This window comes from Anser brachyrhynchus (assembly GCF_964034855.1).
Source record: "Anser brachyrhynchus genome assembly, chromosome: 5".
Classification (NCBI taxonomy): domain Eukaryota; kingdom Metazoa; phylum Chordata; class Aves; order Anseriformes; family Anatidae; genus Anser; species Anser brachyrhynchus.
This window is the reverse complement of record NC_137699.1, coordinates 19,275,811-19,290,693: the sequence shown is the minus strand read 5'-3', so window position 1 is coordinate 19,290,693 and position 14,883 is coordinate 19,275,811. Positions and strand designations below refer to the sequence as shown.

The 14,883-nt window shown below is 36.6% G+C and overlaps 1 protein-coding gene across 1 annotated transcript in view; it reads right to left on the bottom strand.

Moving 5' to 3' along the window:
- Positions 1-14,883, bottom strand: part of MUC6 (mucin 6, oligomeric mucus/gel-forming) — an 82,113-nt gene that overhangs the window by 43,903 nt on the left and 23,327 nt on the right. The window contains exons 7-20 of the mRNA XM_080593831.1: positions 14,546-14,672; positions 13,294-13,381; positions 12,031-12,140; positions 10,559-10,766; positions 7,914-8,036; positions 6,852-6,972; positions 5,843-5,981; positions 5,576-5,680; positions 5,133-5,205; positions 4,717-4,854; positions 3,471-3,632; positions 2,318-2,412; positions 1,556-1,688; positions 402-651 (exon numbers count right to left, since the gene is read on the bottom strand). Of these exons, the coding sequence (XP_080449957.1) occupies positions 402-651; positions 1,556-1,688; positions 2,318-2,412; positions 3,471-3,632; positions 4,717-4,854; positions 5,133-5,205; positions 5,576-5,680; positions 5,843-5,981; positions 6,852-6,972; positions 7,914-8,036; positions 10,559-10,766; positions 12,031-12,140; positions 13,294-13,381; positions 14,546-14,672 (1,872 nt within the window). The remainder of the gene's footprint in view (positions 1-401; positions 652-1,555; positions 1,689-2,317; positions 2,413-3,470; positions 3,633-4,716; positions 4,855-5,132; positions 5,206-5,575; positions 5,681-5,842; positions 5,982-6,851; positions 6,973-7,913; positions 8,037-10,558; positions 10,767-12,030; positions 12,141-13,293; positions 13,382-14,545; positions 14,673-14,883) is intronic.

Here is a 14,883-nt window from a genome sequence, read left to right as displayed (position 1 = left end):
GAATCTGGGGGAAAGAAGGAAGAAGTGGGGACAGATGGAGTTATGGCATTTGTCTTCCCAAATAATCACTATGTGTGATAAAGCCCTGCTTTCCTGGAAATGGCTGAATATCTGCCTGTTGAGGGGAAGTAGTAAATTAATTCCTTATTTTGCTTTGCTTATGCACACTACTCTGCTTATTAAGTAAGCTTATTTTTGCTTATTAATAGCAAAGAAAGTTATTAAACTGTCTTTATCTTGATCCATGAGTTTTCCTGTTTTGCCCTCTGATTCTCTCCCTCATCCCACTAAGGAGGAGTGAATGAGCAGCTCTTTAGTGTTTAGTTTCTTACTGTGGTTAATCCACAGAGACACCTGAAGACATCTCTTCATTTCAAATTCGTTGATCTTTAAACACTTACCAGGTAATCCCACCACTCATTGTTGACTGATCAGGTAGGATGTACTTTCTATCTTCTAAATAACATGGACAGTAAGATTTACGAACACACTCGTTCTTGTGGTTCAGATATGTTCCTTTAGGACAATGGCAGCCTTCAATAGGGATGTCAGTTGGATGACATTCCAGGGCTCGGTAGGAGAGTGACAAGCATGTCCTGTCGCATGCCTGAGTGTTGTAACTGAATGTTTGATTGCCTGTACAGGGAATGGCTATAAAACAGGAGAAGAGTGTATGTTACACTTCATTTTCTTATCCTCTTTGCTGTGAAAGATCACTGCACTCAGAGTAAAATGCCACATATATTCTGTCAATAGCTTCAATGCTTAAGGCTACCTATTGCTTCTCTTCCTGAGGATGTGGAGCTGTAGTAAACAGTACTGCAGCGCAGGGCTTAACAGCAGCCATGTGGCTGTTTCAAAGTTTTTTCAAGGTTAAATATCTTATTGCCTCTTTGTGTATCTTGGAATGAAATAATGCAGAAGGAAGCTTTGCAGAAATACCAATGTATTTTTACACAACTGTGAAACTTGTGTCAATCTCTAAAATGCAGAATAGCCAAAATCACATCTGCAACCAGTCTTTCCTTGTTCTTCCTAACCCTATGACACAATATAGCTTTATCTGTCTATTCCATCACTTAACTATCAATCAAGTCCTGGAAGCATCCACATGCTTATCTTAAAGCATGTGAATAAACTTTTTGAGAAAAGTCTTAAAATAACAGTCCTTTTCTGAAACAGACTAGCAGGGTATTTGTAAGTTGGATATCTGCTAACCCACTTCTGCTTTCTTCTGTCGATTACTTTCTGCATTACTCTTAAGATGATTTGGACACTGCTTAGAATATTGTTGTATCATTTATGATTTTTTGTTGTGTTCTGGCACATTTGCGAAGTCACCAGTTCATATAAATGTGGCTTTTATATATGCTAGTTGGTCTGCTTAAACAATATATAGTTATTTTCTAATGACTGATGTAGTTCTAAAATATGTTCTCATCCTTTATTAGTTTTTGTGATATAAAATTAATGTTTGATTCACTTAAATGGAAATAAATAGACCTGTATGCATGCAATAATCTGATGGCTGACCTGAGGCTGTTCAGTTACTTACTGCAATTGTCCATACTGTCTCTCCAGTTTTCAAGGATTAAACCCATCGAACTGCATGTTCGTGCATATGATCCCAGAGCAGAACAAATATAAGGGAAGGTCTCTTCATAATTACAGGCTTGGTAGACGCATCTCTGAAACCCAACAAATGGGAACTATTCTGTTACTGGGGAGCAGACATTTGGAAGTGCTAAACATGCTGAACTACTGAGGTAACTCAAGCAAAACACATATTGCATAACTAAAACTGATGAAAATGATCAGGTTAATTGTCTGATTGATATGAAGAAAATATGCTCAGTGCCTAGAAGACACTTTTGTATATTCACTGCTTTTCAATTTTAATTCTCAAAATGTTGGCAATGTAATGAGCTCAATTACGCACCAGGGAAAAACAATGCTTCACAGAGTTAAAGTTTTTGACATGGAAAATTGCAGCATAAGCAAAAATATTTTCTTATTCTTAGAATCATAGAATATCCCAAGTGAGAAGGAATCACAGGGATCAATCATGGAGTCCAACTCCTGGCTCCACACAGGACCACCCAAAAATCCAACAATATGTTTGAGAGTGTTGTCCATATAATTTTAGGGATGAGATTGGCAGTCTATTGTCCAACAGACTTCCAGTGTAGTGGAGTCAAAAACATGCTTGTTTCTTAGCCTCTATGCATTGCTGATCCCAATGAGTGGCATACTATATATAAGCATAGTGTGGTCCATATTTGGATGCCCTCTGTACTCCATGTATAATAATTCCTACCTTGTAGAAAGGAATGGGGTTCACCACAGTATGGCACTTCTCGAACACTGTACCTTTCTTCGTAAGAATGGAGCAATGAGTCTCAGCAGATATTTCTAAGAAAAACAAAGCCATGGACATTAAACACCAGTGAAAGTTAGGAAAAAGAAAAGAATAGGAGATTTTGCCCTGCCAGTTACTGAATTAGAGGCTTGGAAGGGATCTCAAAGGCTCATCTAGTCAATAACCCTGCCAAGAAACACCAGGAATGCTTACATTAGTGTTGACTAACATTTGACTAACCTAATGCTGAAGACATCCAGTAATTCAGATTTCTTAACATTCCAGGCAATCTGTTCAAATGCTTTGTTATCACAGAATCATTTAAGTTGGAAAAGACCTTCAAGATCATCAAATTCTACAAATTATCATGAGTTCATGATTAGAAAATTTATCTAATAGAAAAACTGAATATATTGCAGATTGTGTCTTATCTTTTCTATCAGTGATGCAGAGGGTACTATTATTTTCTTTTTAGCAGATTTGAAAACTACTAAAATCTCCATTCATTTTTCTCCTTGTTAAATTCTCCTTTTAGTGTATTTGTCCCCTTTTATCCTTGGTCCCACATTCTAGACCACAGATTATTCTTGCTGGCCTTCTCTGGACTCCCTTCCTATAGCTGGTTCTGCTTTTCTCAAACCATAGTTTTATTTTCTAACAGCAAAAGTAGGCATGCTACTCTAGCTGAGCTGTTGGCAATGATGGATTGAACAAAAGGACAACTTCATATGTCTTGCAAGACTATAGTTTAGCTCAAGCAGCTCAGTTGGGTACCTTTTAATACCAACAGCTGTAGAGACTTGAGAAGGTAAAGCCTGGATTTCAGATACTGTACTGCTGAACAACAGTCTAAGACATTCACGGATGTTACAATTTCGCTGGAAATATCAACAAAAACTCTCATGCATTATCTCAATCCCAGATCTCTAGAATGAGATCTAGTGAGTTTTCACTAGATGTATATTCCACAAACCAAAAATGTCTTCTTGGTGACAGAATTTGTGATGTTCAATTGTCTCAACCTATGCTTCTCTCAAATCCTCTCTGGGTTTATGGAAGTGGCAGACAAAGCTAGCTGGAGAGATCAGTTACAACTGGATCATCTACTTACTGTTCAGTTGACTCAAAGCACAAGGGTCAGTCTCTCTCTCTAAAGCAGGATTGCAATTTCCTGCCCTCCAGGAATCTACAAACAGCGAAGCTGTTCCTTCAGTGATATCCATGCTAGTCATGAAGTCATCTGTAGTGTCTCCATTGTAATTGCCACACAAACCTAGTAACATCAGAAATGCAAGGGATGAGTGAACACCAAAAACTGTACACACAATGGTCTATGTTTCATTCTTCTACAACAGTGAAAAATTTTGTCAGAAGTTCTAGATGCATGTCACTGAATATTTTAGGTCAAGTAGCCAGAGAATCTTGATTACGTATGCATTCAGTCACTAAGCCTCTCTCTAACTTCTCAGGTTAACATTATCTACTTCTACTCAATGACACCAAATCACACAAAAAGTTTTGTCTTGTTTTTGGAAAAAAACATTTTCAGTGGTTTTAAACTAGAAAAAAGAGAAAGGTCATGAAATACTTTTGCATGTTTTCTTATGTATATAAAATCTTTAATGACAAGAATATACATTTAGACTTTTTTTTTTTTTAACATTCAAAGCCTCTCTAATTCCCCTCAGAAAACTAGAACACAGGTTGTGCCTTTGCAGTTAATGTTGCTGAACAATAAACACAGACTGCATCTAGTCGTTTTACTGGCCCTTCTCTGGACCTGCTCTCCAACAGGTCTGTGTCTCTTTTGTGCTGGGGGCCCCAGACCTAGATGTAGTACTTCAGGTGCGGTCTCAAGAGAGCAGAGTAGATGGGGAGAATCACTTCCCTCACCCTGCTGGCCATGCTGCTTTTGATGCAGCTCAGGATATGGTTGGCTTTCTGGGCTGCAAGTGCACCTTGCCAGCTCGTGTTGAGCTTCTCATCCACCAGTACCCCAACATCCTCTGCAGGGCTGCTCTCAATCCATTTGTCACCCAGTATGTACCGATATTTGAGACTGACCCGACCCTGGTGCAGGACCTTGCACTTGGCCTTGTCGAACTTCATGAAGTTCACATAGGCCCACTTCTCAAGAACAGTATTATATTACATGTGAAAAATGTCTCCCATCAAACTCCATTGATTATTTTTAAAGTTGTCAGGGAAAAATAAATTCTTAGCATATGTTTCCTAATGCAGCTTTTTTTTTTTTTTTTAATCCAGAGAAGAATGTTTATTCCTTAAAGGCTGAATACTGAGCTTTCAAAATTACACTCTGTACGTTCTCTCCTTCACATGGGGACTCGATTTCTTACCCAGGGTTCTGCCTTTGAACTGTGATCCAACTTTCACATAGGCCTGGAACACAGGTGATGTTTGAACTAGAACTTCCAGATCAAACACTGTATGTATTTGAATGAACATCGAGGACTGTTTGAAAATAGTGATGTCTCCTAAAAGGATAAGAATATTTTTAAATGGAGATTTTGAAGCATAGGAATACTGCTACAGTAATGATTTTAATGCATATATACATGTACCAGCATCTGTCTATACATCTGTTCCTTCCACATAATAACCTTCCACAGAGGGACAGGTGCACAGAGAAAGATTTTAACCTTCCCCTAAAACCACTGCTATTGGCAATTGCTAGAGAAAGGAAGCTGGGTTGTGTCTTGTAAAACAGATATTTAATACAATTCAGATTTTACTTATATTCCCTTTTCTTTACCTGATCTGTAAGGTAGCCGTTTAAGTTCATCATCATCAGTAAGGAGTTCATTCTGAGAAATCACAATTTTGTCCTGTATGAAAAGGACATGGAATCAGAAGCAAATAGCTGTACTGATGGTATTTATATTTTTCTCAATTTTAGCAACTGTATTGTCAAGGACCTACGTAATAGGAAGAGACTGATTCAGGCTTTTTCTCATGTTATTCTATACTGCTTTCAGTTTTCACTTCGAAAATACTGTAGTTTTCTTCACAGCAACTCTAATTCCGTAAGTTGATTTGGCAACACAGATCTTTAATGTGTATGCATGCACTGGAACTTACGTATAATATCTATTTCCCATAATTTTTCAGCTCAGGTCACTAGGAATGACTTTACATATTTATTTTACTATCCTGATTACTGAAGAGCTGGATAGAACCCGTGGAGGGATTGCTTACCTTCGTAGACAGGTAAATTATAGCACTAAGTGATGTTTCAGAATGAGAATAACCAGACTTTTCATATACAGCCATTAGGGTTCCATTGTTTGGAAGGCTTGAACTCTGAAGGAAAATAAAGAAAAGGTAAGTCTGTCAGAGTAGAAATTATTTGTGAAACAAATGCATATCACAGAAACACCTCAGCTTGTGTTCCAAGAAGATACTGAAGATAGACTAAAAATATATTAATTTGATTTTGTGTGTTTCTAGATTTCAGGAAATTACCTTCATAAGAATATAAGTGCAAACTCCATGGAACCTGTATGATCTAGAATCAAATGTGGTAACAAAGGAGCCTCCTTCCAGTGAACACCTTCCAGGGCAGGGCAAGTCTTTGCAATTCCATTGGCCCATTGTACATTTACTGAGGAAAAAAGAAATTTGATGTAAGGTTATTCTCATACCAGGTCACTGTTTATCAGCAAAGAGAATTTGATTATCTGTTCTGGAGGTTTTGCTATAACTGATCAACATGATAGATCAGTTGTATACGCTATCTAACATATGTATATAAACTGATTTTTTATTTCCGCTATTTTGAAATTTTTCTTCACCTTCATTCTAAAATCTCAGCTACTTGCTAGTGGTGGTAGATATAATTTATATCACTTTTCTCTTCATACTTTCCGTGCTTTGATTTTCTGTGTGTAAGTATATAAGCTGAAGTTGTTTATCTTAATTTAAAGATGCTGAGCACTGGTATGGACTGCTATACAATTTGCTGAATGGATTACCCGTGAAAAGCGCACTTACTGTTTTAGTTCTGAGGCCGCTTTCCAGTATTTATCCTCTACTTTATTTATCCGAATGATGACAGCAAGAGAAGTAACACAACAAAAACATCATTCTGCATGTAATATAATTTCCAAATTTAAGAAATATTGTCTTAAATAATTATTTTTCTGTTGCAGAACCAAAATACAGTTTTAAGGACAGATTTGGTGATTAAAACTGCTGAGATAGCCAGAAAGAAATATATTTTTGATATTTGTTTTGTACTAACTAATTTTACCTCCACTTTCATAGGAGGTAATATTATTGTTTGTATGGCCTCCTTCAAGCATTTATATTTCTACAGATGAATCATGAAATAAGACATGTACATCTTAAATTAAAAATGTGTAGTTTGTGACACTCAAAGAAGGTGACCTCAGAGATGATTTCACACATTTGCAGCTGTCTTCAGAAGAGTTAGGATACATTTTTCAGTCACTTGGAACCCGTTGCTACTCACCACGTCCTACACGCTGCTTTCATTGTCTCACCAGGAGCGTATGTTTCCCCATTTAGCATACATGGGCACTGATTAAGGTGAACACATGTTCGATTCTTTGAGATGTCATCAAGAACAGTTCCTGCCAAAGAAGGCAAACAACAGAAATACTTTTCTGTATCTTTACTTAACACTAAAGCTATTATAATTTGCGCGTCTTCCAAAATCAGCTTGCAAATGCTATTCTTGCACAGCCACTGCCTATAGAGATACAAGGTGCAGGAAATTTTCCCTTAACTAAAATAAAACTGACTCTTTACAAGTGATAATGGAGTTTGGCTAATTTGTTACGTAAAAGTGCAGATAATTGTCTTCATTTGAACTTAGCCTGAAGTAACACTAAGCTTGAAGTTTATTTTTTCCAAATTTCCTCTGTGATGCTCTAACTAGGTTGGGAATTTTGAGATGGACAAATTCTGGTTCCTAAGTCTAGTTTTAAATGTGTATCTCAAAACATGTTACTTTTCACTACTATAAACTGATGATAACAATGATGTAAATACCCATATCACAATAACCTTGGAGAATATTTCAGTTCCGGAAATTCAGTTCTGGTTTCAGCTTCAGGAAATAATGAACATGATAGTCATAATTACAGTTTTTCTATGCTTGTTCATCTTGGACTACTTTAAAGGGGCTTTATAAAATGCCTGTAATCTTGCAGAATTTCTCTGAGGTACTCTGCCTCTTGCTGGTACTCTGAAAGGCTAGATACCTGTTTAGGAAAAGAAATGAACTATATATTACTCAATTTACATTATACTACAGAAATATAAAAAGGCAGCATATAATTATCCCATCGCATACTATGGTCATCTGAGGAAAGTGCTTTTATGACTATGTTCTAGCAAATAGTGACCAAGGATCTTTAATGACCATGACTACTCAAGACTCCATTTAAATCATGTTCTCTCAGAAATGGCAGTTCTAGCAGTACAATGCCAGTCTATTTGACTATAGATATATGCCAAAAATATTTGCATGGGTCTTTTAGGTCTTTTATTACGAATACAGAAATGATACCTTCTGGACAAAAGCAGCCATAGGTACAGTGACTGGAACAGCTGTATTCTGGGTTGGAACAGGTTTTAATACACGGAGAACCACATTCTTCATAGATCTGGTTAGCAGAACATTTTCCCACAGCTGCAACAACCAACAGTGTAAGTATTAAGGCTTCTAAAGTATAAATATAGAAGAATCTCTCATCTGCCACAGAGGATGGAGAAGACCTTGTGATTACTGGCATTAATGTTCTGTTACCCCACCTAAGTACTCAGTTCATCATCGGAATATTCATCACCATCATCATCATTCTAGCCTTTATTAATTTCTCATGGCAGACTTATTAGAAAATCCTTTCAGAAGCCTGAAAAAGTTTCAGAAGTAGAAGCTTGAAGAATAGCAAGCAGGTAAATTAAATGTTCACAGAATCACAAAATATCCCAAGCTGGAAGGGACCTACACGATCATTGATTCCAATTCCTGGCTCCAATACACAGGACTACCTAAAAATTAAACCATATGCCTGAGAGCATTGTCCAAACGCTCCTTGAACTTCTGTGGTATTTAAAGGACTTAAAGAATACAATACTTTATCTTCTGTATAGTTTCTGCTTCTCAGACATTATCTGCTTTTCAGAATTCAACTATCTAGCAATAATACTAGGATATGGAACTTAAAATACATGTTTTATTACGTACTAAATTCAAGCAGAGATTTTTCACCATCTGAAAGAGGAAAGTAAGTGAGGTAGGGAAAGGGGGTGTTAGAGACAAGGTTGACAAAGAAACAATTAAAACTAAAAAGTTCATTAACTTTGTATGTTTGGAATTTATTAGCAAATTCGAAGATTCTCAGCTTCGTTTTTGGGAAAACAAAAAAAGGGGGTCACAGTCACTACCTGGCACTTCCCTGCCCCTTTTTTTTTCCTTCCTTTTTTAGCTTTGCATTTTATCATTTTACTACCAGTCTTTGTAATGGTCTACTTATGGTTATATGAAAACTGTTATGACTTTGACAAGACTGTGATATTATTTTACTGTGATTACTAAGAATTATTGTACAGTTCTGTAAATTTATATAGTGCCTTACTAATATTTATCAATGTCTACAAAATGCCCTGAAGAATTTGTAATTCTGAAGGTTTAAAACCTATTGCAGACCAAAGAAAAAATAAAATGGGTTACCAACGTATATAAGATGGATAATGTTGGAGAGGAGAAGAAAAATTATTTCAGAAAGAAGGGCATATTAAAGATTTGGGGATAATAATGGAAATGAGTAGGGAAAGTTTTCAGTACGTAAGAGGAAAGAATGAAAAAAATCTCATTGTTAAATAGAAAACAAAAAATGAAGAGCCATGCCAGTACATATGAAGATCAAGAAGAAAACGGAAGAAAACAGTATGGGAGATGCAGGTAGGGCAAAATGATGCAAGGCCTTGAAAATAAAAATGGGCTTTCACTATTCTTATGCTAAAATCATAATGGTAGCCAATCTCAAAGATTTTCTCAAAAGAATTGATCTTTTCAAGGGGTAAAGAGAAGTATGTTCCGATCAAAGCAATTTATTTTTACCAATTTGCTACTCTTGGATATAAATACATATGAAGGATAAATACAAATATGATTAAATAATGTGTTCTTGAAGGACAATATGACGTTAAGCTTGGTCATTTTGAAAGTTCCTCTATTGGCATGAGCTGCATCTCAGGCAGTTTAGTATGTGAATTAGTTTAGAATAATAACATCAGTTTCAGTTACTTTTGACTCTTTTGTGATCATAATGATCTTTTATAAAACAATGAATCCTGCTCCATAATACTGACTACAGATTTAAGTTTCAGGTAGATCTTGTAAAAAGTGAATCAGAACTTTGATAACAAACAGGCATTTGAAAAAAACAAAAGTGTGTCCAGTCATGTGCAGCTTGGAGAATGATGGAAGATTTGGTTTCTATTTGCTTCCCATCAGTAGTTGTAATTAAGAAGGCTGAACACCTGAAAATGGGCTACTGAAAAGCTGTGAATAAAAGGGCTATAGCAATTGCTAGAGAAAAAGTTCAAATGCTTCGGGGCCTATTTAAAAGTTGTCTCTTTTCACTGGCTAATTTACCAAGTAGGATAATGAAAGCACTATACTAAGAGAGAATAGCCTCCTATCAGAAATTCAACTGTTTTCACATGGTGGATATTTCCCTCCTTTATGACATTGATCTACATCTAGGAGCTACTTTTCACGCTTCCTCTTTCTCCTTTGATATTTCCATGCTTTCCTTCTCAATGCCCTACCAAATACCACTTTCGTTTTTTTTAAGGAAATATTTTCTGCTTGATTTATTACAGAAGAGACTCTTCTATTAGTCGATTTTAAATTCCAGTTAAGAATCATTCTCCCTCTATGCAATACATAGCAAGGTTAAGTACAATCCATATGAATATGCATAAGAACTTCTTTACAGTGAGGGTCACAGAGCACTGGAACAGGCTGTCCAGAGAGGCTGGGGAGTCTGCTTCTCTGGAGATGTTCAAGGCCCACCCGGATGCTTTCCTGCTCAACCTACTGTAGGAAACCTGCTTTTAGAAGGGGTTGGACTTGATGATTTCCAGAGGTCCCTTCCAACCTTTACAATTCTGCGATTCTGTGAATAAAATATCTACACTTACAGCAGAAGTTTTCAGTCCTCCAGTTGAGCACCACTTGATGGGACATAGCACATTGCCTTGAATACTCTGACAGCGTAGAGCAAGTACAATTCTTTTGTCCCGGCTCACTGCAGTCCTGCATATCAAGCTGACAACGAATGACAAACCCATCTTTTGGCACGCTGCAGGTTGGTGACACCAGGTTAAGTAGCTGAGAGCAGATCATGGCCTAAATAAAAAAGAGAAAAAAAATGTTCCTAGTAGTATTTTTCCCATCTGAAAACCACAATAGGAAATCACTGCTAGCTATGATTTTGCTGTTGCCTTTTTTGCCTTTTTTTCCCCCTACAGTTTTGTAATATGCATTTGGCTTAAAATGCATTACAAGTTCACAAATGAAAGGGAATATAAATGTGCTGTATAATAGAAAAATCTTGATATGTTGAATTAGTTCCACTTCTCATTAAGTTGAAAAGTAGTCATTATTTAATACCATCAATCTCCCTATGAATGGCTGAGAACATTGCAGTATGTTGTCTCATGGTGATTCAGTAGGGAGAGGAATGTGTTCCAGGACAAACATCAATATGCGGAGATATCAACATGCATTCTCCATTATGCATGCAATTGTTAACTCTGTATTGCCTCTGATGTCGCCTACTGAAGTTTAACATGTCAAAGAGAAACAACATAAAAAGGTTAAACCTCTCATCATTTCAACAGAAATTATTCACCAGATCAAAGTAATTTTCTCAGTGTGAATACAAGTCATAGTGGTAAAGCTGTTCTTCACAGGGCTCAGGACACAGTCTGGTCCTTGCAGGACCCACAGAAACTCCTGTTCTCTGTGGAAATGATGATTTGAATTTCCTTGGTCAAACAACTTAAGAAGATCATCTTACTAAATATGACTCAGTTCTTGTATCTGCAGATTCTAAGAAACGTAAGCCCTTTGTTCTTTGCTGCTACCAAGTGCCCTTGGTCAAACCATATTTATATGGATGCATCATGTTTCAGGTATGCTGATTTTCTTCTCATCTAGGACTGGAAGTGATACAGTTGATAGTGGTTGACCCTGTTGTGAATGGTGTTACCTGGCAATATGTTTAAAGTACTATTGAATGTCTTCAAGTCTGTACAGCTTATAATGTCAGGTTATTAGTTGTTCAGTACGAAGTTCATTAAAGCTTCACCGAGTTCCATGAATTTCCTGTGACGACTTGCATCGATTTTCAGAAGGCTGTGAGCTGAATGCTGGTAGATTTATATGAGTAATATAAATCCAGCTTCAGTAATGCCCCTGGGCCTTTTTTGAAATTTATTTTGATGCAAAGAACTCCTTTCCTTTACTGTATCATGCTATACAACTTCTAACTTTATCCATTTTCATGAAAGTGGGTTTTATGAAACTGTTGCTTCTCTATTGGTTGTATCTAATTTGTCTTTCCATCCCTGTTGAAAATCTTGCTAAGAAAATCCAAGATCTTTCTTACGTATTTTTTGTGAGGAATGGTAGGGATTGGTATCTCCTCAGACAGGCAGATCTCTGATGGATCATCCATTTTTTGTAATGCAGCAAATTTGTATGCATCCAGCAATTTACCTGTAAATTGAAGGGTTATAATTTGTCAGGAGAAAGCCATGTGGATTTGTTTATTTGTTGTTGTGATGTAGTAAATCCAGATTCTACTCTTTGGCTGTAAAAGGTTTTATTAAGTCTAATTTCTGATAACAACTAGCTCTTTTGCTCTTTACCTGCAATCTATTCAGTAAAGCACGTTTTTACCACCTTGATCATCTCTCTGGGCTATTACCTAATTTAGCACATCTACTACCTTACAAGACAGCAGCTGCTACTGTTTTTCTGGCAATTATGCAATCTTTTGCCAGCTACTAATTCATGCCTCCTTACCCCATCCACTATTCTAATAACCCCCTAGATGTGGGGTTAAACTCATTATGACCTGAAGAATATCGTAGCTTTCTCAGAACTCTTTCCTGCATACAGAACACTGTACTGAACTCGGCAATATTAATTTAGTTTACTGTGCAATTTAGTGTCTCCAAACTAACACTGTAGGTCATTAGCAGTGTGCTACTGAAGCAAATCTTTTGATCATCCCTTTAGTGTTTAGTGTAATTTGGTTTGCACTGTGGAGTAGCCTCAGCATACAGAGTTGCTTTCAGATGAAAAATTAGGGGATGTGATCCAGAACCATGAGTAATGAGTTTCAACCGCAAATGGACATGAGTACAACAGACCAGATTACAGCGAGCCTGAAGCAAACCCCCTGAACCACAGATGGAGTGGATGTTAAATCCCTAGCACCAACTAGTTTGTTCTAAAGATCCACACTTATTGAGACACACTATTTGTTAATATCCTTGTCCACTGTTATTTTTATTCCAGCCTCATTCTTGCTTCTAACTAATGTAATCATTTCACCCGCTTATTGTACCTTGCTACAAACCTAGACTGCCCTGAAGGTTAGGTGAGACAAAGTGTGATTCTTACTACCTGTTCCTAAAAGAGACTCCTTACCACTTGTCTGAGGAACCTGTAATATTATCACCATAACAAGTAATAGTGCATTGCATAACTGTATGACAGATAGGTTTGTTGTTGACCTACGAGAGTGCTTTACTCAATCCTAAAACTGAGTGAGCAGTCAGAGTAATGTAAGTACAGCATTAAATGTCTATCTTGACTCAAATTAATTAGATCTCCTTCCATCTGACCTGCCCTTAGATCTTACCTTCACTCACAAAGTCATTTAGTTCATAACCATCATAATTTCCACACATTCCACAGGTTTTTCCCATATACTTTTTTTCAGTCAAAACCTAAAATAAAATAAAACAAAACATTTATCAGAATTGCACTAATTAAAATAATCTGCACAGCGTTATCTTTCTGAAACAAATGCAGTTCAAGAATCCAATTAAAGGAGTTCCTTCCCATTAATTTCAATGACTTGACTGAAGGGAGAATTTTGGAAGCAGTAACTTAATTTCCTGATCAGCACATAGTACCTGCTGTGTTTTATTTATTTATTTACTTATTAATTTAATAAAAGATATGATTCGTAGACATTTGCAGGAAACTGAGGGTAGGATAATATTGTAAGGAGCTGAAAAGAAAAAGAAAAGTTTCCTTTTGTAAGTTTGTTGACAGAGCACGAATTCCAGGTTTGTTCTCTTAAGAAATTGAAGGTTACAGTAAGAAAATCTGTTTTCAGAGGAAAGTTATTCAGTTATTCTTGCTTCACTGTCCAGAGTACAAAATATTGCTACTGATTACAATCAAAAAATTATTCTGAAAATTTTATATCAGAGTAAACAATCTGACTGTATGTAGAATATGGTATATACCTGTCACAGAAGTATTTCCTGTTGTATGTGTGACAGCAGTGGTGGTAAATCTCCCAGACATTTATTACACATTAACCTGTTTTAGCAAATTTACCAATTCAAAATTGTCTTTTGTGGCATTTGTATCACAGCTCAGGCAGAGAAAACTTACTCTCTTCTCTAAAATATATCAGGCATTTGGGGGCAAAATATGAAAAGATTCAGAAAAAAAGACAAATACAAAGGAGCTCTTACGAGCATTATATGTTTGTAAACAAAAGATGTCCAGGGGAAGCATGCTGCAAATAACATAACTATGGCATACACTATTAAATTCTACAGAACTGTAAATTACTTCAACTTCCCTTTAGCAAAGTATTTAAGCTATTGGAATAGACTGATGAATGCACAGAATTCAAAGAAATGTCCACAGATCTCAACACCGGTGGCTTTAGTTACCTACCAATGCTGGAAGTGAAAGGAACATGTAGGCATAAAAAGCAAAGTTGCTTATTTCAAGGTTAATAGATTAAACAGGAAAAGAATACCCAAAAAGTGAACACAGGCAAAAAGCACCTATTAAATCTAAAGAGAGCTTGTCATTCCAGTAAGTCCATGAGAATTTTCCATTCTGCTTTACAAAAACATTTTACTAACCATGAGATAATCCTCGTTGTTCCACATGACAACTAGCTCCATCTCCATCAGCTTGGCCACGAGGCGGATGCTGCGGCCGTAAGGGGCTATTTGAATTCCGTTGCTAGCATAAGGCAACTTAATGACACTGTAACAAGGGAGAAGAGAAACCAGTTCTCTCATACCTCTGGTGTTGGATGTCTCTTTTTAGACATAATACACATTGTAATCCCAGTATTTGTAGCAACAAAAATAGTTTTTGTCCTTTGTAACCGTAACATTTCAAGTCTGCAAACTAACAAGGTTAAAGAAAACCATAATGGGAATACTGTAGCAGAATTAGGTTTTCAGCCTTGCAG